Source organism: Hyperolius riggenbachi, chromosome 10, assembly GCF_040937935.1.
Source record: "Hyperolius riggenbachi isolate aHypRig1 chromosome 10, aHypRig1.pri, whole genome shotgun sequence".
In the NCBI taxonomy this organism is placed as follows: domain Eukaryota; kingdom Metazoa; phylum Chordata; class Amphibia; order Anura; family Hyperoliidae; genus Hyperolius; species Hyperolius riggenbachi.
In genome coordinates this window covers 33770592-33792799 of record NC_090655.1, presented here as the reverse complement: position 1 = coordinate 33792799, position 22208 = coordinate 33770592, and the positions used below count along the sequence as shown (strand labels likewise).

The following is a 22208-nucleotide window of genomic DNA, read 5'->3' as shown; positions in this document are numbered from 1 at the left end:
GCTGCAGAAGATGTCAGTGCTATATAAATACATAGTAATAATATGGTAGGACATTAGATTATGACTATGATAGGATTAGATTAGATTATGAGCTTCCCTGAGGACAGTGACATGACTATGCACTCTGTAAAGTGCTGCAGAAGATGTCAGTGCTATATAAAATAATATGGTAGTACATGATTAGACTATGGTAGGATTAGTTTGTGAGCTCCACTGAGGGTATTATCATAGTGTGTGTGTGTGTGAGAGAGAGACAGTTTGTTGGTCTCTTTTCAGGCAGCCTGGTCTCTGGTCCCCTGTCCATCTGGTTTTTAGTACCTCTCTGTGCCTCACTTCTAGCTGTCCTCCTCTCAGTGTGTTATGGTCAGCTACATGATGATTGATGATGGCTCCCTGGCCCTTGCACAGTAGCACAGTGGTCTGGCAGCTGGCCTGGCTCCGGACAGAGTACAGACCTCTCTCTGGCTAAAGTGCAGGCAGACTGTCACACACAGCGCATTGTGATGGAAGTGGAGGCAACACTATGTTTACATACAATTATACATTAAATATTAAAGGAAAACACTTGACACCCCAGACTGGCAGTTTAAGGCCGTGGCCATCTTTATTGATTAAAATTTTTTGAGGTCCATAAAAAATGGGTAAGAGATAACTTTATTCAAAAATTCAAACAACAAATAACTCAACATATGATCCACCATTACAGTTCAGATCACTAAAACTAATAACACTCCAAAAGGACCCCAACAATAAACTTGTCCACACCTTTGGGCGCGACGTTGATCAATAAAGATTTGACCACGACGATCTTCTTGAAGGGAGTGGTGGGTGGGGAGCTCGCCCAGACCGCTCAGGAACAAAGGCAGTTAACCTGCCGGACGGACCTGTTTATATTCACCTTAATTCACAGCCATTGGCTGTTGCAACATTGTTTGGCCCTAGTAACACCTGGCAGATTTTATCACACCACAGTGCCGACCAATCAGCATCTATAACCTGTGCCCACCTTTATGCAGTATTTCATTGACCAATCAGGAACCAGGCTACCTCACAGAGGGAAACTCAAACATAACCCTTCAGGTTGCCACAATTCCATGCAGGGCCTGTCATTATGTATTTCGGCCCTATTCATGGAAGTGGAGGCAACACTATGTTTACATACAATTATACATTAAATATTAAAGGAAAACACTTGACACCCCAGACTGGCAGTTTAAGGCCGTGGCCATCTTTATTGATTAAAATTTTTTGAGGTCCATAAAAAATGGGTAAGAGATAACTTTATTCAAAAATTCAAACAACAAATAACTCAACATATGATCCACCATTACAGTTCAGATCACTAAAACTAATAACACTCCAAAAGGACCCCACCCGCCAGGCTAGCCTGGCACCCCACCAACGGCCTTTTCGATGCAGTACTGGAGGTCGCAATTAAAAATATCCAAGCCGACATCACTGAGTTGCACCCAATCCTGTCTGTATAAACCTTGGGGGCCTCCTTCTAAATCCACATGCCGAAAAGAAAACCCCCCGATACTTGGCAGAAATTTTTCTAATCTGTGGTTCAGCCGACGCCTGACCTTTTCACATGGGAAAAGGTCAGACAACTTCAACCAAACCCACCTGGGGACAATCTCAGAAAACACCAATACTGTTTTTGGCGACAGGACATGTAAGAACAAAAGATCATCTCTGATGTTAAAGTATAACTCCAGAGATTTAATTTTACCGATATCATTACCACCTAGATGTAAAATAAGGATGTCGGGAGCAGGACATTCTTTAAATAATGTGAACAAAACATTCTTCAACTGGGACCACACCATTCCCCTTACCCCTTTCCAGTAAACAGCAAATCTATCAGGGTCCATGTTCAAATTTGTTGTATAACATCTTCGATAAGCTCTGTTGTGGGCCCAAAAAACATAAGAGTGGCCCACAATCCACACCACTGTCTTTGAACCTGTAAATAAAAATAATATTAAGGGCGAATATACAACTTAAAGGCTCCCGACCTCCACCTACCTAACTTCTTTATTATATTGTCTGACAAACCTAACTTTGCAGCTTCGGTGGCGGCCCCAATACGGAAAGAATGGGAGGATAAGTTATATCCATCTAAACCGGAAGCTTTTGAACAAAGCCTCAACACTGAACTAAACTGGAAAAGCGACAGTGACGACCCATTCTCGTGCTTCAACAAAGAGCCTGGTGAAACACCTCTGACGGCCAGATAATTCGTTAAATTAATCACTGGGCAGAGATCATGACCTTCCCATGAATTTAATTCAATCCAGGAACCTTTCCCTAATTGATCCGTTTTGGAAGATTTCAAAAATATTCCCACCTTAGACGTGGATACCATCACATTCTCATATTGTAAACCACCTACACTTGCCGTACTACGGGAAATAAGCTCCGAAACCCGAAAAGCAGCGAAAAACATTAAAGTAAACGCACACCGGAAAAGTAATGACTCAAAAGGGGAAGAACATACGCTGCCCGTCGACACCCAGAGTTTATGTAGCATGTCAACCGATATCGGAAGTCTACCGTCCGGCTTATGCGAAAAACGCCTATGTCCCTTTAGTAACTGCTTAACTGAAAAGAAGGAATTACACGGCGGTAAATTGTTCAATTTAAGAAAAAAGGAAATGCCCGCCATGGTTTTTACTATATGAGAATGAGACAGACCTTTTTTGATGCAGCTAGTTACGTATTGAAGAACAACCCTTTCTGTTACGAGAGTATCATTAATATCTACAGAATGAAGAAAATTTAACCAGTCATTCCATGCGACTGAGTAGGCCCTCCAGGTCGCTATGGAAACCGAGTGTTGAATCCTTGCGCTAATCAGTTCCATATCAAGTTCCACAGGAAAAGTGGTACTTCCTCTCCCCTGGGACGAGCTGTGGGGGCCAGCGACCAGAACCTTTCCATCTGAAAGCGGGATAGAGCATCCGCTAAATCATTATGTACCCCGGGAATATGTTGTGCTTTCAACCAAACATTATATTTGAGTGAGTATAGTACCAACATTCTTAATAATTTGACAACAATAGGTGATTTGGATGATAGGCAGTTAATTGCATATACCACGCCTTTGTTATCTGATTGCACTATTATTCTTTTACCTTGGAATAGATCACCCCAAATATATAATGCAGCAACAACTGGAAATAGTTCTAATAGTACAATATTACCTGTTACCTCTTTTTGCAACCAAACCTGAGGCCATTTTGCAGCGAACCATCTGTCACACCAGAAAGCCCCGCAGCCGACACTGCCGGAAGCATCCGTGAAAAATTTTAATTCTGAATTGGTTCTGAAATCATCCTGCCATAGGGAGTGACCATTATAGCTATTCAAAAATTCAGCCCATACTAAAAGATCTTCCTTCAAATCAGTAGTAAGTCTAATATGTGAAAAAGGAGATTTTAAACCCTTAGTTGACATAGCCAAACGCCTTGAAAAAACCCGCCCCATGGGCATTATTCTGGAGGCAAATGCAAGGGAACCTAGCAATGATTGCATTTCTTTAAGCAAAATTTTTTTCCTTCTGAGAAAGGTAAATATTAACGTTTTCAACTTAACTATCTTTGCTTCGGGCAAACGAAATTCCATCTCATCTGAATCAATAGTGATGCCTAAAAATTCAATACTTGTGGTTGGGAATGCGTTAGTAGGAGGAGGAGAAGGAGGAGGAGGGGGAGGAGATGACAAAGCTGGTGTGACAGCCTGGGCATTATTAGCCCTGTCCAGCCAAACACTATAGACATTGTTAGACACATTACCCTGTAAAGCAGATAAAAGTGCAGTAATGAGAGAAGATACATTAGTACCATCATACTTACTACTGCCAGCTTGAGGAGGAGACGAAGCCTGCTGGCCTAGTACTTCAATACGGCTTCCGGATCCGTTGTGCTGCAAACCCCCCGCATGAAGCTGCGCTGCTCCACCAGACACAGCCGCCGACAACACACCAGGATGCCCCGGTAGCTGCCTATCAGCTGCGCCGGCAAGCGGGCGCCCGCTCCCACCACAGGGGGGTAATGCAGGATGACCGGTGGCTGCTTGGGCTGCTTCCTCTTCCTCCTCATCTCCGGAGGACACGTCATCAGATGAGGCACCGCCGGCGGCGGTCTGGTTGGATGCCGCGATGTGGGAGGAGCCCCAGCTGACATCCCGAAGACTGGCGGCGCTCTGATTGGTCGCTGGGTATTGGGGGGGTGGAGCCAGAAAGGGGGCGGAGTCCAAGACGGCGCCGGCTGAAATCCGGTTGGTCGCCGCTAAGTGGGAGGAACTACCGCTGCCTGTTGGGGCACTAGTAGGGGTTCCCACTGTAGCAGCGGACCTGATGGGGAACTGCGGCGCGGCCCGATTGGCCGCATCTTCCAAACCGCCAGCTAGACACGCCTCCTCCGGTCCCGGATTGGTCGGCGCTCCAGCGTTCTGCGACGGGCGGGCTACAGATGGACCAGACTTCGCCGCCGCTGTTGCTGACGTCCCGCACGCTCCTTTAGGCTGCCGCTGACCGCCGGACAACTTCTTGGACTTCGCAGCTCCTCCGGAAGAACTCTGCTTCCCGGGCTCAGGCGAGTAGATTCTCCTCTTCTTCCGCAGCCTCTTCGCCGACTTCTCCGCTGTTCCACCGAGTGCCGCTTCCTCCCTCCGCTCTTCCTCCGCTAGCTGAAGGCATCTTGCCAAGGTCTCCAGACCTCCCGGCTCTTCGGCTCTTGCGGCCAGTAACCTTAGTATATCCATTGCGGCTGGGGGCTCAGTAATACAAGCTCTGTATTACAAGCTCAAGAGCTCGCCCAGACCGCTCAGGAACAAAGGCAGTTAACCTGCCGGACGGACCTGTTTATATTCACCTTAATTCACAGCCATTGGCTGTTGCAACATTGTTTGGCCCTAGTAACACCTGGCAGATTTTATCACACCACAGTGCCGACCAATCAGCATCTATAACCTGTGCCCACCTTTATGCAGTATTTCATTGACCAATCAGGAACCAGGCTACCTCACAGAGGGAAACTCAAACATAACCCTTCAGGTTGCCACAATTCCATGCAGGGCCTGTCATTATGTATTTCGGCCCTATTCATTCACACAAGCAGCAGAGTCTGTGGAACTCCTCTCCTACTCTCCCCCTTTCCCGCCACAGATAGTGAAGTTAGTAGAGAGACTGAGAGAGACAGGATGCGTGTAACTTTACTGAGCCGAAGGAAAGATAATTTTTTTTAAATACCTGCATTGTGCACATTCTGAGCCAGCCTGCTCTTCCTATCCTCGCACGCACTGTACAGTCAGACTCCTCCAGTAGCAGGAAGCCGGGTTCTTCTCTCTCCCATGAGGCGCTGGCTTCCTGCAGCGTTGCCTAGCAACGCTAGCACCACAGACGGCCCACGCTGGTCATCTCTTTGATGACAGCGGGGACTGCGGCATGTGACAGGAGGGCGCCGCTGTCGGGACTGTCACTTCAGGATGATCAGAGGGCGATCAGAGCAGCGAGGAGTGCGCCCCACAGAGCTGCACCTCTCCAGGCGCTGCTTCTGGCTATATTAACGGCGCTCTGCTCTCCTCAGAGAGAGAGAGAGAGAGAGAGCGACAAGGGGACACTTTGGGAGGCTACTGGCCCGCCTTTTAGCAACGGGCCGCCTATAGGCACGCGCCTAGTGTGCCTTATGGTAAATCCGGCCCTGGAAATCGCTGCAGTTCTCTGGCAAGGGGAGAGAGAAAATAGAGGCCACCATATAGACGTGCATGGGAGGGGGGGGGGGGGAATTTGGGGTTTGCTGCACTTTCAAAAGCCCGCACAATTAACAAACCTCCCTTAGGAAGAGGTTAGTTTTAAAAATGTTTTTAAAAATTAGTGCATACTTCCATGGGGGGCACTAGACACCAGGGAACTGTATAAAGGCTCATACACACATCAGACCATAGTCTTTGGAAAATGAAAGATCACAGCCCGATTTTACCCCCTTCCATGTAGTATGAGAGCCATACCTACACTGTCTATTCTATGGAGCTGAACTCCCCATCAGACAGAAATCTTTGCAAGATGCTGCAAACAAAGATGCTGTACACATTCAAAAGATCAGTATCTGCAAAAGATCTGTTCCTGCAAAAGATCCGTTCCTGCAAATTGCATTCATAGTCTATGATATCAGCAGATCATCGTACACACCTTGTTTAACTGACATTCATCTGCAGATCAGATCCACCAGGATGGATTTTCAGATCTGCAGATGACTGTCTGATCTGCAGATGAATGTCAGTTAAACAAGGTGTGTATGATGATCTGCAGATCTCATAGGCTATGAATGCAATTTGCAGGAATGGATCTTTGGCAGGAACAGATCTTTTGCAGATACTGATCTTTTGTGTCTGTACAGCATCTGTGTGTGCAGCATCTTGCAAAGATTTTTTTCTGATGGGGAGTTCAGCTCCATAGAAAAGACTGTGAAGGTATGGCTCTCATACTACACGAAGGGTGGTAAGATTGGTCTGTGATCTTTCATTTTCCAAAGACTATAGTCTGATGTGTGTATGAGCCTTAAGGGGGGTGAGCACGCCTCTTGTTAAATGGAGGTGTGGTTAAAGGAAACCTAAAGTCCATAAAAAAATCCAGTTTAACTTAACTGGGGCTTCTACCTGCCCCCTGCAGCCGCCCCGTGCCTGCGCGGTGACATACCGATCCGCTGGTACCCCACAGTGACCCAGTTTTGGTTTTTGGTTAGTCCACTGCGCCTGTGTGCTAGTAGTGAACTACTCGAATTAGTGATTAAAATGAGGCTTAATTGCCTCAGGTGTGCGGCTGGGATAGAGGGGGTTACTAACCCATAAGTCCGTGGTCTTCCAAACATCTTGCACGTGTCCTATTGGACGTGTTGCAAGACTCACTATGTGCACTTCCTCCTTCAAGCCGGAATGGTCATTACCCCCTAACAGCTTCCTGGTCAGCACACTGTTAAACTGTAATATCACACCACTTGAGCCACAGGGAAACATGGACATTACCTTGCACATCCAGTTGTAACTGACAGCTGCTGATATATAACTGACAGCAACTGTTATATTTCAGTTCTGACAAAATATTGTCAGAACAGAAAGGGATCACTGTAAAGCTGGCCACTAACGGTCCAATTTCTAGCGGAAAATCGTTCGAGCGATCAGAAATTCTGATCGGATTGGTTGTAAATAATCTCCATTGGTGGACACAATCGATTATGAACGAGTGAAAAAAATGTCGCCCGAATGAATTTTCGTCGAACGAAAATTTGGATTTTCTTGGTGGTCGTGATAGATAGGAAGCAATGATTGGTTAGTTGATGGTGTAGTGAACGATTTTTCGTCCGATCAGAATTTCTGATCGCTCGAACGATTTTTCGCTAGAAATTGGACTGTTAGTGGCCAGCTTAAGAAGAAAATGGTGAGCTTCTGAGAGGAACTGACAGTGAGGTTAGTATGTAATATTCATTTGCAGCTACGTCATGTGTTTATTTTAAATAATTTTACTCGCTTCAGGTTCCCTTTAAGATATTTATCCCCTCTCTCTCCCCCCAAAAAATACATGACACAGGATTAGATTGTGAGCTCCTCTGAGGACAGTCAGTGACATTACTATGTACTCTGTACAGTGCTGCAGAAGATGTCATTCCTGTATAAATACATAATAATATAGTAGGACATTAGACTATGACTATGGTGGGATTAGATTGTGAGCTCCTCTGAGGGTAGGCAGTGACATGACTATGTGCTCTGTAAAGCCCTGCAGAAGATGTCAGTGCTATATAAATACATAATAATAATATGGTAGGACATTAGACTATGACTATGGTAGGATTAGATTGTGAGTTCGTCTGAGGACAGTCAGCGACATGACTATGTTCTCTGTAAAGTGCTACAGAAGATGTAATACACAATGGGGGGGATTCACGGGCGTTTTCTGTGGATTAAAGTGCTTGTGTGATCACAATCGCTCAAAAATCGTAATAAGGTAGTCAAAAATATGCGTTTGCTGCAAAAAAAAAAAAAAATCACAGCCGCAAAACGCTGGTGCTAATTTCTATTTCTAGCATTTTGTGTGTGAATGGACCCAATCAGTCCTACTCTGATGGCTGGCTCTGCAGACTGCTCCAGCATCACTACAGTACAAAGGAGGTGGGGAGGTGAAAAGGCTGGAGGCAGGGTGATGTACTCAAGACCCTGCTGAATACTGAATAGGGACTGTCTACAAATCTTTGTATTTCTTAAAGCTAATGGGAATCCGTTTTTTTAAAAAAAAGTCAGATACTCACCTAAGGAGAGGAAGGCTCTAGGTCCCATAGAGCATTCCCTCTCCTTTCCCAGTGCCCGCTGTTGTTCTGGCTCCCCCGTAGCGGTATTCAACCATTTTGGTCAAAAACCGCTTTCTCCCGGCCGAAGGGAGGCTTCGGAAATGATTCTGGAGCCCGAGTGCTCCCAAAGACGGGCCGCTCTACACTGCGCACGTGTGCGCCGCCTGTCTTCGGGAGGACTCGGCTCCCGAAGACTTCCGAAGTCCCCGCGGTTGCAGATGCGAACGGGGGAGACAGCGCAGCACGGAGGGCACCGGGAAAGGAGAGGGAAGGCTCATTAGGACCGAGCCTTCCCGCCCTTAGGTGAGTATCTGCCTTTGTTTTTTTTTTAAAAAAATTTGGTCACATTAGCTTTAACAGTGGACGAGCAGATGCAGTCATTAGCACAATTGTGTAGGGGGCAGAAAGCTTGTTTTATTGTGACTATACATCAGGCGGCCGATCGACCATCTGACTTCGATTATTATAATCAAATCGGATGAAAATTGCGCTGCCAAGTGCATGGCGATCAACAATGCAACCAATTTAAGGGTGAAATTGGTCACATTAGTCAATCGGAAATGCTGCAAATTGTCGGGATATCGTGGTTGGTCGGGTGCATGGCGGTAAAGGCAAGCAAAAACAGGCTCTAGGTCTTGTTCCGGCTGCCGCCAGTGCGCATGTGCGCCGCCCGCTCCCCGCCCACCTCGCTCGCCCGCACCTGCCCACCTCACTCCCCGCCCACCTCGCTCGCCCACACCCGCCCACCTCGCTCACCCGTCCAGCTCCCTGGTCCCAGCTGTCCGTTACTGCGCACATGCACAGTAACAAAAATCCTGGGACACGGACAAAGCTGCTGGACATAGCGACAGTTAGCTTTTATTAGGTAGGATAAATGTGTGTGTGTATTTACACATTACCTGTCCTTTGTCGCAGTGACCACCCTCTTCTGCATCCGCTGCTACACACCCCATACTTGCTGCCGGCGCATATCACGCTGGCACGCGTGTGCGACGTCACACTGGCCGGCATTTATAGGGAGGAGCGGTGGAAGACAGATACAGGACAGGTAATGTATAAATACACATACATGTACATACATTTATACTTAGAGGAACAGCGGCAAGGCGGCGGGCTCGGCCGATTTCCATGAGATTTTATGCTGAAATTGATCGGGAATTGGCCTGTGGTGTATGGGCAGCTGACAGATTTCTCTAATCAGATTCGATTAGAAAGAGATTTGTCTCTTGGTTGAATCTGCCCATCATCGTCTGATGTATGGCTACCTTTAGTTTTCAGTCTCTCAAGACATGTAAAAGAAACTTTTTTTTTTCTCCTAGACTGCCAGAAAATTTACAGTGCCTTTGTAGACAGCTCTGTGCTTCAGGGCCCTTTTCCACTGCAAAACGCAAGGTTTTCCCAATTTTGATGTGCGTTTTTTTTGTGCGTTTTAATGTGTTTGCGTTTTCTGTTTTTCTGATTGGCAAGTGTTGTCTTGAAAATAGATACTAGTGGTTAAATCAATACAAAACGCAAAACGTATTTCTATGGGTTTTTCATGCGTTCCTATACTTTACATTGAAATGCAAAACGCATCATAATTGCACAGACATACGTTCGCGTTTTAAAAAAAAATCGGAACGCAGCAGTGGAAAAGGCCACCCAAGATTCTTATTTTAATCAGGCTGTACTTCAGAATCAGCAAGCGCATGAGTTTTGCGTTTCTGGCAAAAATGCAGCTAGTGGATAAAGGCCCTTAGGCTGTAATGCCAGTGCTTTGAAACGCCTCTGCTATTCAGCTACATTACAATACACTAATCAGCATTTCCAGCTCATTCCCTGTCTGCTTCTCTTTACACATGTGCATATTACACTTCCTGGGCTTCTGCAAATTATGTCAGTTAGAAAAAAAAAAGGTTGGGAGAGGAGGGTCTAACAACCTTCATTGTGGGCGTGGTTTCAACTGCTAGAGTGAAGAAGAAAAAAACTTGCTAATCCTGCCAGGAGTAAACAGGGATCCTCCCATGCTGCCTATGGCATTTTACAGCACCTTGCTGACAGGGTTACAATATTTATTAGTCACTCCTTCTTATCTTTATATACTTAAATCACTGTCATATACTGCTTTTTAAGGAATCTTTATTCCTTCTTACAGTTCCTCTTTAACTCTCCTCTGCTTGAAGCCAAAGGCCCTTATCAATTTACTTTTTCTCCTAGGTTTTCTCTCAGGTGATATTTTCACACCTTATCAATAAAATGCCTTTTAAGCCACCAGCAAGCAAGAAAATACTTAATAATTTGATAGTACATGTTCTCCTACTTTTTTCTCCTTTTTCACTTGTAAAGTGCTAAAAGGTTATGTAAAAAAAAAAAGACAAATTATCACCCAGGTGAAAACTATTACTCATATCCAATCAACTTTTTCTCCTGAGTTTTCTCGCAGGTCAGAATGTTTCATCTTATCTAAAAAATTACTTTTCAGCACTTAACAATTGAGAAAGTACTAAAAATAAGTAAACGTAATATCAAACTGGTACTTTTCCGTTAGCCGGGCTCATCTGCTATGTGGCGCTAAATACATTACAGAAAACTGTAACTTGTAAGAAATGTAATTTAATAGGCACGGAACATAACTGTAACGTGTAAGAAATGTAATTTAATAGGCACGGAACATAACTGTAACGTGTAAGAAATGTAATTTAATAGGCACGGAACATAACTGTAACTTGTAAGAAATGTAATTTAATAGGCATGGAACATAACTGTAACTTGTAAGAAATGTAATTTAATAGGCACGGAACATAACTGTAACTTGTAAGAAATGTAATTTAATAGGCACGGAACATAACTGTAACTTGTAAGAAATGTAATTTCATAGGCACGGAACATAACTGTAACGTGTAAGAAATGTAATTTAATAGGCACGGAACATAACTGTAACTTGTAAGAAATGTAATTTAATAGGCATGGAACATAACTGTAACTTGTAAGAATTGTAATTTAATAGGCACGGAACATAACTGTAACGTGTAAGAAATGTAATTTAATAGGCACGGAACATAACTGTAACTTGTAAGAAATGTAATTTAATAGGCATGGAACATAACTGTAACTTGTAAGAAATGTAATTTAATAGGCACGGAACATAACTGTAACTTGTAAGAAATGTAATTTAATAGGCACGGAACATAACTGTAACTTGTAAGAAATGTAATTTCATAGGCACGGAACATAACTGTAACTTGCAAGAAATGTAATTTAATAGGCACGGAACATAACTGTAACTTGTAAAAAATGTAATTTAATAGGCACGGAACATAACTGTAACTTGTAAGAAATGTAATTTAACCACCTGGGCGGTATGGACGAGCTCAGCTCGTCCATCACCGCCGGAGGCTGCCGCTCAGGCCCTGCTGGGCCGATTTGCGCCAAATAAAGTGCAGCACACGCAGCCGGCACTTTGCCAGCCGCGTGTGCTGCCCGATCGCCGCCGCTCTGCGGCGATTCGCCGCGAGCAGCGGCGAAAGAGGGTCCCCCCAGCCGCCTGAGCTCTGCGCAGCCGGAACAAAAAGTTCCGGCCAGCGCTAAGGGCTGGATCGGAGGCGTCTGACGTCAGGACGTCGGCTGACGTCCATGACGTCACTCCGCTCGTCGCTATGGCGACGGTGTAAGCAAAACAAGGAAGGCCGCTCATTGCGGCCTTCCTTGTTTATTCTGGGCGCCGGAGGCGATCGGAAGAACGCCTCCGGAGCGCCATCTAGTGGGCTTTCATGCAGCCAACTTTCAGTTGGCTGCATGAAATAGTTTTTTTTTAATTTAAAAAAAACCCTCCCGCAGCCTCCCTGGCGATCTTATCAGAACGCCAGGGTGGTTAATAAACAACGGAGCTAAAGGGTAACTTTAAAGAGTAACTTGGAAGCAATTTAATTTAATAGGCACGTTACAAATGTAATGTAGAAGTCAGCGTTAGCCGGCCCCAACTGTAATTGGCAATGTAATGTAATAGGCACCGAAAAATTAATTATGGCTTATTCCAGGAGATGTTGATGTCGTGCAGAATTTGTTCAAATGGATAGTGCACTCCTTGTCTCCACACAAATTCCGCCAGGTATGACTCCAAATGATGACGAAAAGTTTCCCGATGTTTTTTATTTCTCCATTTGGCACTGCCCCAAAGCCGTTCTATTTTCTCAGTGTTGACACCACTCTCGGGAACGACAAAATGGTACCTGTGATTCACTTGAAAGTGGTGCAGGCCACTTTCTTCCAGTGTACTTGTGCAGTATCCCTTCCAGGAATCGGAATACACGGTAGACCCTTGTTCGATGTGATTGGTTATTTCTTGTAACAGTACTGGAAATGAGCGGTTTGGAACTTTTACTACAAAGCATTCATCCATTTCACGGCAAAGGCCACCAAATATCCACTGTTGTGGAAGAAGTCGCTCGGCATTGCTCTTTCGTTTAGTGAATAAGCTCTCGTCTATCTCTACTATTTTTGTCAGGACCACCGTTTTTTTTTTTGCATCACGACGCACTAAAACTTCTGCACAAACTTCTCTTAAGTAGTTGTTCCAATCCACAACTGTATTGTGATTCATATCTACTTGCTTGTTACACCATTTGACTGATATCATCTCTTCGCTCCACCCGTAAATGAATCGTACACAAGTTAGAAAACTCAGTCGTGACGATTCAAACCATGTACAAATGCTTTTCTTGGTGCGGCATGTTGAAAGATTGCACCACCAACGTACTCCGTCACAAAATGACAGTTTCATTACATGATTCCTGTCCCATGTGGCATTCGTTGGCAATAGACCTTTCACTTGTAAAAAAGACACTGCTTCTTCTTCACTCCATGTCAGTGATTTACAGGACAGCGTGATGTACAGGACAGCGTGATTTACAGAACAGCGTGATGTACAGGACAGCGTGTGGTGAGTGATTTACAGGACAGCGTGTGGTGTGCCGACAACACTTATGTTTTGAACTGCTTTGGTGGCTTTTTCATGAGGTACGGGCTGACGGAGCACATTTCTTTGCCCTATGGAAGTTGCGGGCGGCTAAGGGTGACAATTCAATTACACTTGTTACGTGCCTATTACATTCCATTCCATTTTGTTGCAAGTTACAGTTTTCTGACGTGACTAATTAGGTACTTACCGCCACCTATCTGATGCGCCCGGCTAACGGAAAAGTACCATCAAACTTTTTTAAGTGGTTTTATTTATTTTTTTGCTTGGTGGGCCTTATTGGGAAGGTTTAAAAATATTGCCTTGAAGAAATCTCAGGCCTACATTCTATAAAATTTTCCCAGATTTCCTGAATATGATAATAGATGAAAATTTGTTTGTCAGGCCCTATGTTAAACTTCATTTAGAAACGACAGGTTGGTTCAGATGGCTCCATGTTTTTTTTTCTGACAGCGCTTCCTTTGGTCTTTAATGCCATTTGTGTTGTTCTTTTATCAGGTGACATCATGGGGACAGCAATGAATAATGTGGATAGTCTCCTTGCCATGTCCTACGGCTGTGGTGAGCAGAACATGGTCAAGTTTGCCCCGAACGTTTACATCCTCCAGTATCTGAAGGCATCAGGGCAATTATCCACAGACACTCTAGAGAAAGGGAAGAAATTTCTGGACGGTGGTAAGTTTTTAGGAAGGTGGAGAGAAGTGTTGACCGATCACAATATGATAATGGATTTGGTGATTTGCTTCAACAGTGTTTAACCGGTTCAGCACTGCAGGCCGAAAATCTCATGCATCCGAGCAACGTTCACCTCCCATTCATTCGCCTATAACTTTATTGCTACTTATCACAATGAATTGATCTATCTCTTGTTTTTTCCGCCACTAATTAGGCTTTCTTTGGGTGCTACATTTTGCTAAGAATTATTTTTTTCTAAATCCATTTTAACAGAAAGATTAAGAAAGAAATGAAAAAAAAATCATTATTTCTCAGTTTTTGGCCATTATAGTTTGAAATTAATATAAGCTACCGTAATTAAAACTCATGTATTTTATTTGCCCATCTGTCCCGGTTATTACACCGTTTAAACGATGTCCCTATCACAATTTATAGTGCCGATATTTCATTTAGAAATAAAGGTGCATTTTTTCAATTTGCGTCCATCACTATTCATAAGCTTATAATTTTAAATAATATAATAACATACTCTCTTGACATGCATATTTAAAAAGTTCAGACCCTTGGGTAACTATTTATGTTGTTTTTATTGTATTTTTTTAATTTTATTTTTTAATAAAATATGTATGGGGTAATTTTTGGTGTGGGAGGAAAACTCCTAATTTTAAATGTAAAATAATAGAATTGTTTTATTAAAAGTGTATGTGGGTGCAGTTTACTCTTTGGCCAAAAGATGGCCACAGTAAAAAAAATCCTGGATGCGAACGATCTCGCATCCAGGAACTAAAGTACACGGAGAAGTTTCCTGGGGGGCAGAAATACCACGCTATCTCACTAGAAAGCGTCGTTTTTTCTGCGGGGAAATTAGATCGGTGAATGGGAATTATATTCCCATTCACTGATCGGGGGGCTAGCGGCGGGTGCGCGCGCAGGAGAAGCAGCAGTGCCTATCTGGACGAGGAAGCTCGTCCAGATAGGCCGAACTGGTTAAAGTATAACTAAAGCCACTTAGAAAAAAAAATATAATCTCGCCTATAGATCCCATAGATAGCCTTCCCAGTCCTCTCTCCGTGCACTCTGTCCACTGCTTTCCCAAATGCTCAAATTATGGTCAACTGGTTAAACACTCCATATAGACCAAGAATGGGTCGCTACAACCCCCACATTTTCATACCATCGGGAGCAGGAAAACACCAAGCCATAACATATCAATCCAAAGAAGGAATCCCGCTGCATCAGTGGTGAAGCAAAAGTCCAATATTTATTGCAACATTAAAAGACAGCACAGTAAAATAGCTCACGCGTATCGGGGCAGAAACAAAACTTAGTCATAGCTAAATCATAGCTAGAGCTATGACTAAGGAGCCATGTTTCTGCTCCGATACGTGTGAGCTATTTTACTGTTTTGACGCTCTGCGGTTCCCGAGAAAACCGTCCGCTTATGCGTCATGTGAGCGATAATCGCAAGTTTCTTTGCAAAACAACCAAAATGACATTTTTGGGGGTTTTAATCCCCTTATTTTCCCTATCCTTCCTGGCTCTGCTAGCAAGCCCTGGCAGTTGTGTGAAATTTGTCACCTAGCATTTCTGGGAGGTTATATAGTCCCGTGCTGTGTGATGACACCATCCATCACAGATTACACTGACAGAATCTCATAAACACAGTCTTCCCCAGACTGTTATGCTGGGAATACACGTTTCGTTTTTGCCTTCATTTAAACCTTCGTTTCGATTGTGCCTTTTGTCCTTTTTGATCCCGAAATAATCGATCGTACGGTTAATATCACCACCCACGATTTCGTTTTTTTTTTTTTCGATTCTGATGGTTTCGTTTTTCCAATGATCGAGGGCTGCAAAGAAACAAAACGTAGTACAGGGACGGACGGCATAAACGAATATATAATCGATCTGAACAGCCATCAAGCCTACCAATGGCTCGATTAGATGGATAAAGAGAGATAATATCAAACATGTTCGATCACTAGTCGTTCGTTTTTGGGGTCTATTAATCGAAACTATAATGAAATTATGACTATTTTCACATACGTTTTCAACACTCGATTCATTTACCGAACGAATCGAAGGCTAAAATGAAGGCAAAAACGAAACGTGTATTCCCAGCATTAGGAACTGATCCAGCAGGTGTCCGACACATAGCTGCCTTCTGGCCTGAGTTCAAAGAAGACACAGGAGTGATCCTTATCACTTCGGCTGGAGACGCCCAAAAGTTCAACAAACCTTACAAGCTATATTTAATAATAGGCACAGTTTTGTAATAGTTCTGGTGTTCCCAAGATAGCAGGTCCCCCAAATTCATGGATTTTATTAGACTTCGCGTGACACTGGTTCTGAGAGGTTTCCTTACCAATCGGACCCCCAGAACTGAAGTAAGACTGGTTTAAAATAACCCTCTAATACCCCAAGGGTCTGACCCCTCAAGTTTGATATCATTGTTATCGATAAATTCTGATCGACCTAAAAATGGTATTAGATTTAACATAACCTGTATGGTTTTGAAGATTAGCACACCTATCAAGATTCAGGTATATTCCTGTGTCCATGAGAAGCGGCGGGCACATCTCATGTTCCAAAGAGGTGTGTGATCCTTGCCCCTAACTCCTCCTTGCTGAAGTGAGGGGTATAACTTAACGGGGCCCAGTTTGTCCAGGGTCCATCATCTGAAATCTTTGCCTAACAACATCCTAGCAGCCAGCTGGACACTGGCGCAAAACCTCCATCTTGGATTATTTCTCACAAAGGCCTCAGGCCACATGGCAACCGCCATTTTGGATTTCCTCCAAAGACTTGCGATTGCTGCATGGACTACCAATAACGGTATTTGAACTGTATATTAAGACATTCTGTTTCTTTTCATCTCTATTCTCTTTCCATCAAACCAATCTGTTCTGCCGGACAGGTATATCTATCTGTGGGCTAAATTAGGCTGTGTGTATGTAGTTTAGAATAAAAACTAACAATTTTATCATTCAGTCTTGTGCCTGTTCTGGTCATCTGATTGCTGCTATAACGAATCTGCCCTCTGAAGAGTCAGTCATACTACCGCATTGTTTTATTATTTGCTTATAAATTGTTGATTTGCTAGCTAGGTTGTAAATAACAGTTTCTTCCTTTTAGGAGTAGCTAGTTGGAGACTGTCTGCTCCATCCAAAACCAGACAGTGGTGGCAGTGAATTTACCCGATTTCCAGAGCGGAACCAATATTTTTTAGCTTACCGATTGTATATACAATTGGGATTGTACATGTATGAGCACCTCCAACCAATCTTAACCGTTTACTACGCACACAGTGAATTTGCCTCCAGCAGTCTCTAGTGCATGAGACCTGCATGGCAACAGTGGCCTAGTAATACGGGATTGGTGAGTGATTGTCCCATTACATATTGTCGGCAGCTGCGCGATCAATCTTTATTGTCAGTCTGCTCACCGTACTTCCTGCGTATGCGACAGAGCGTATTGGCACGCTCTGTCGCATTAACCTTCTTCCTTTGACGATCCAGCAACCGGTCATTGTTGTCCGTCTGCTCACCGTACTTACTGCGTATGCTAACGGGAGCAGATTGGACGGAATCACGGGGCTGTATCCTATTCTTTCTTGTACTCTTCTCTTCTAAATGTCTGATTCAGTTCAGGATTACCAGAATTGGTCTGTTCCTGACTTGCAAGCCCTCTGCGAATTGCACGGCATTGCTGCTTACGGCACAAACCAGGCTAAGCTGGTGGCCTTACCCCAGAGATGGAATCCTTATCGCCACCTTGCTTAATGCCTCTATGCACTGCAGTCCTGACACCTCCGAAGTGATTGGCAAACCTGACTTACCAGGATCTGCGCATGTACCAGGAGTTACGAGAACTTTGGCTCCAGGATGAGGCAGAGAAGCTCCTGAAAGCAGAACGACAGTGGCAGTTCCTGAGAGAGGAGCGTCAGCATGAGGCAAAGATGCGCCTGCTAAAAGCAGAGCACCAAGAGCATCTGCGCCAGATCAAGCTCCAGACCGAAGAGCTACGGCTACCATGTGAATTGGAGTTGGCCCAGCCAGCCCAAATTAATCTGCACTCTTTACTATATGCTTCGGTGGAGAGATGCGAACCTCTACCCGTGACCCCCACAGCAAAACTTCCTGCCATGGAAGAGGGCACGGAACGAGACTTTCCTGTGCGCACCTCTGAGAGAACGTAACATCAGGTTTTTGTACCTGACAGCCAGAGGACCCTGGTGCTGGACAGTCACAGAACGCTGTCCCAGGACTTGGAAGGAGGTAAGCCTACTGCATTTGCTCCTCCTGGTCCAGTGAGCTTTGCGACACCGAGACCTGCAGCTGCTGCTATTGCTGCATCCCAGTATGACACACCTGCCATTCGCATGTGTAATCTTTGTGGCGAGACCGGCCACATACAGTTCTTCTGTCCCAGGAGGAAGAGAACGACCGTCCCTAGCCCGAAGATGGCTAGCAACCCTGATCCGTCACCTGCATCACCCTCTGCACAGCCTGTCAGCGTGTCAGAGATGCTCTACGGTTCCGGAAATCGTCACAGTGCTCCAGCAGACGACCAGATCATCTGCTTCTACAGTGCTCCAGAAACAGATGTACCCCTGGTCTGCTTCAACCTTGCCACAGAGGAAGATATTCTCCCACGAAAGCTCCTCACCCTGACTGAAGTCAGGCCCAACCACCACAACCCTGTTATCCCAGGTCCCGAGAAGGCCGGATGGGGGGTGAGTTTTCCAGAGTGGGCTGTTGCTGAGATTCCCTCTCCTCCTGTGCTTGGCACTGATCTAGGCACGCTTGTGTGCCCTTCGGAATTTTCTGCTGATATGCAGGAGATCCCAGCAGGACTCCCTGACAACCCGGTACTGTACAAGCCTTGGGGAAAACAGAGAGATGTAAACCCCTTACCTGCTATTGCTACTGTACCTAACACCGCTGGGCGGGAGGTATCCGTAGATTTAAATGTACCAGCAACTGACTGTCTTTTATCTGTTTAGGCTAGGCTAGCTACATGATTAAAAAAAATATATATATAAAAAAAAACTGCTGCGCCTCCACCCTGGCGCAGTTAATAGAACGCCAGGGTGGTTAAATGGCTTTACTTTTGTTTTATTAATAAAAAACATTGATTGGTGATAGAGTTGTCACGAACCTGCGGATTTTGGTTCGCGAACCGCAAACGCCAACTTGCGAAAAAGTTTGCGAACTGGCGAATCAACGCGACTGCAATAGACTTCAATGGGCAGGTGAACTTTCAAAACTACAAACACTAATTCTGGCTACAAAAGTGATGGAAAAGATGTTTCAAGGGGTCTAACACCTAGTGGGGGGCATGGCGGAGTGGGATACATCCCAAAAGTCCCGGGGAAAAATTCGGATTTGACGCACAGCAGGATTATAATCCCTAAAGGGCAGAAATCACATTGCATTCCTAAATTAGAGGCCTTAAGTGCTTGAAAACTTCTTACGTGTGTATACATGGATCAGGTAGTGTAAGTAGTGTACTGCTTCACACTGACAGACCAAACTCACTGTGTAATGCACTGTAAACAGATGGCTGTGCTGGTGCGCACGTTGGCGAGAGTGCAGGCGATGGCGGCTTTCCAGCCCATATGGTCAGGCTGAGGTAGCTCAATGACAGAACAACAGTGACTGTCCAGCTGATCGAATTTGGTCTGTCCACAATAAAGCAACGACCTTATTTTCTTGGGTGTGCCCCCCAACACACTCATATAGCCGGCGGTCATTGCTTCATTGTGATGCGCAAGCCCCTTCACACGGCAAGGTAACGATCACAAAGGGGAACTGACACGTGTTTTGTTTTGTTGTTGCAGCCGCAGTGCAGCCAGAAAAATTAGGCAGGCATGTACACACACCAGAAAAATTATTATAGCGGCCGCTGCTAGTAGCGGCCTTAAAAATTCAGGAATCCACCTGGAGTCCTGGACCCGGTTGGTGGTGGCAGAGAAGGCAGTCAAGTGGCCTGCAGGCAGAGATGCTGTGTGAGGACCGACTTAGTTTTGGGGCAGGCAGTAGCACTCCGGGATCAATGCCTCATTCATTTTGATAAAGGTGAGATACTGAACATTTTTGTGACCTAGGCGACTTATCTTCTCACTGACAATGCCTCCACCTGCGCTGAAGGTCCTTTCTGACAGGACACTTGAGGCAGGGCAAGCCAGAAGTTGGAGGACAAATTGGGACAGCTCTAGCCACAGTTCAAGCCTGCGCACCCAGTAGTCCAGGGGTTCATTGCTGCTCAGAGTGTCTACATCCGCACTTAAGGCCAGGTAGTCGGCTACCTGCCGGTCAAAGCGTTGGTGGAGGGTGGATCTGGAAGGGCTAAGCATGCGGTCACACAGGTGCAGTTAACAGGTATACAGTGACTGGTATTGCAATACAATGTGCAGCTCTCACACAGGTGCAGTCAACGGGTATGCACGGACTGGTATATAAAACAGCGTGTGGTCACACAGGTGCAGTGAAAGGTATACAATGACTGGTATTACAATACAATGTGCAGCTGTCACACAGGTGCAGTTAACAGGTATGCACGGACTGGTATATAAAACAGTGTGCGGTCACACAGGTGCAGTTAACCGGTATGCACGGACTGGTATATAAAACAGCGTGCAGTCACACAGGTGCAGTGAACAGGTATGCAGTGACTGGTATTACAAAACAATGTGCAGCTGTCGCACAGGTGCAGTTAACAGGTATGCACTGACTTTAGAGCAGAGAGGAAGTTCTGAGTTCAGGTCTGCTTTAAAACTGATTAGACACAAAAATGTTGCATCGACTGTCCATCAATTATGCAATGCTCTCATTGCAATTTTGCAATTTTGATTAAACTAATTATATAGGTATAAACCTAAAAAAACATAATTGACTTTCCTGTTTCTGTTTATATGACTGTAAAGTGATCAGTCCCATGCCGATTGTGTGAAAAACATATACATTTCTACCTTGCTGATTATTTAATGGTCGACTCAAGTGATTAATCCTGTATTGATTGTGTAGGAAACGTATGAACTGCCACCTTAAAGGGAAGGTTCAGGGAGTGGGGAAAAAAAGAAAAATCCATATCCACTTACATGGGGCTGCCTCCAGCCCGTGGCAGGCAGGGGGTGGTGCCCTCGCCGCCGCTCCGCAGGCTCCCGGTGGTCTCCGGTGGCCGACCTGGCCAGGCCAGCTCGGGCTCTTCTGCGCTCCAACGATGGGCTCTTCTGCGTTCCACGCCTGCGCAGTACAGCCAGGAGGACGTCCGATGACGTCAGGCCGCCCCCGTGAGGCACAGATTGGAGCGCAGAAGAGCCCGACGTGGCAGCCGGCCTGGCCAGGTCGGGTCGGCCACCGGAGACGACCGGGAGCCTCCGGAGTGGCGGCGAGGGCACCTCCTGCCTGCCACGGGCTGGAGGAAGCCCCAGGAAAGTGGATATGGATTTTTATTTTCCCACTCCCTGAACCTTCCCTTTAACGCTTGTCTCACGAACAGCATACAAGAACCAACATTCCCAATCAATCTTCTGATTAATTTTATACCAATATTGTTCGAAAGATGTGATTTATCAACCACAGGTGTTTAAAATCCATTTAAATCTATTTGATTGATTAGATGTTTTCTCTAATAGAATGTCTGTACATTGTCACTTGCCGACCGCACACTCATAACGCGCGTCGGTAAAGTGGCAGCTGCAGGACCAGCGACGCAGTACTGCGTCGCTGGCTGCAGGCTAATTAATCAGGAAGCAGCCGCTCGCGCGAGCGGCTGCTTCCTGTCAATTCACGGCGGGGGGCTCCGTGAATAGCCTGCGGGCCGCCGATCGCGGTTCGCAGGCTAAATGTAAACACAAGCGGAAATAATCAGCTTTGTTTACATTTGTACAACGCTGCTAACAGTAGCAGCGTTGTACCAGATCAGCGATCCCCGGCCAATCAGCGGCCGGGGATCGCTGTCACATGACAGGCAGGAGCCTGTTAGAGGCTGCACAGGACAGATCCGTTCCTGTGCAGCCTCTGATCTCCGGGGAAGGGAGGTAGGAGAGGGAGGGGGGGAATTTCGCCGCGGAGGGGGGCTTTGAGGTGCCCCCCCCGCAAACCTCAGGCAGGCAGGAGCGATCAGACCCCTTATGCACATGATCCCCATAGGGGGGAAAAAAGGGGGGCGATCTGGTCGTTCTGCCTGCTACCTGATCTGTGCTGGGGGCTGCAGAGCCCACCCAGCAC

At 45.5% G+C, this 22208-nt stretch overlaps 1 protein-coding gene across 8 annotated transcripts in view; it reads left to right on the top strand.

The window, feature by feature from the left end:
• Nucleotides 1–22208, top strand: part of LOC137533846 (alpha-2-macroglobulin-like protein 1) — a 220453-nt gene that overhangs the window by 157733 nt on the left and 40512 nt on the right. For all 8 annotated transcript variants that reach the window (XM_068255094.1, XM_068255096.1, XM_068255097.1 and 5 more), the window contains exon 26: nucleotides 13798–13974. In XM_068255094.1, the coding sequence (XP_068111195.1) occupies nucleotides 13798–13974 (177 nt within the window). The remainder of the gene's footprint in view (nucleotides 1–13797; nucleotides 13975–22208) is intronic.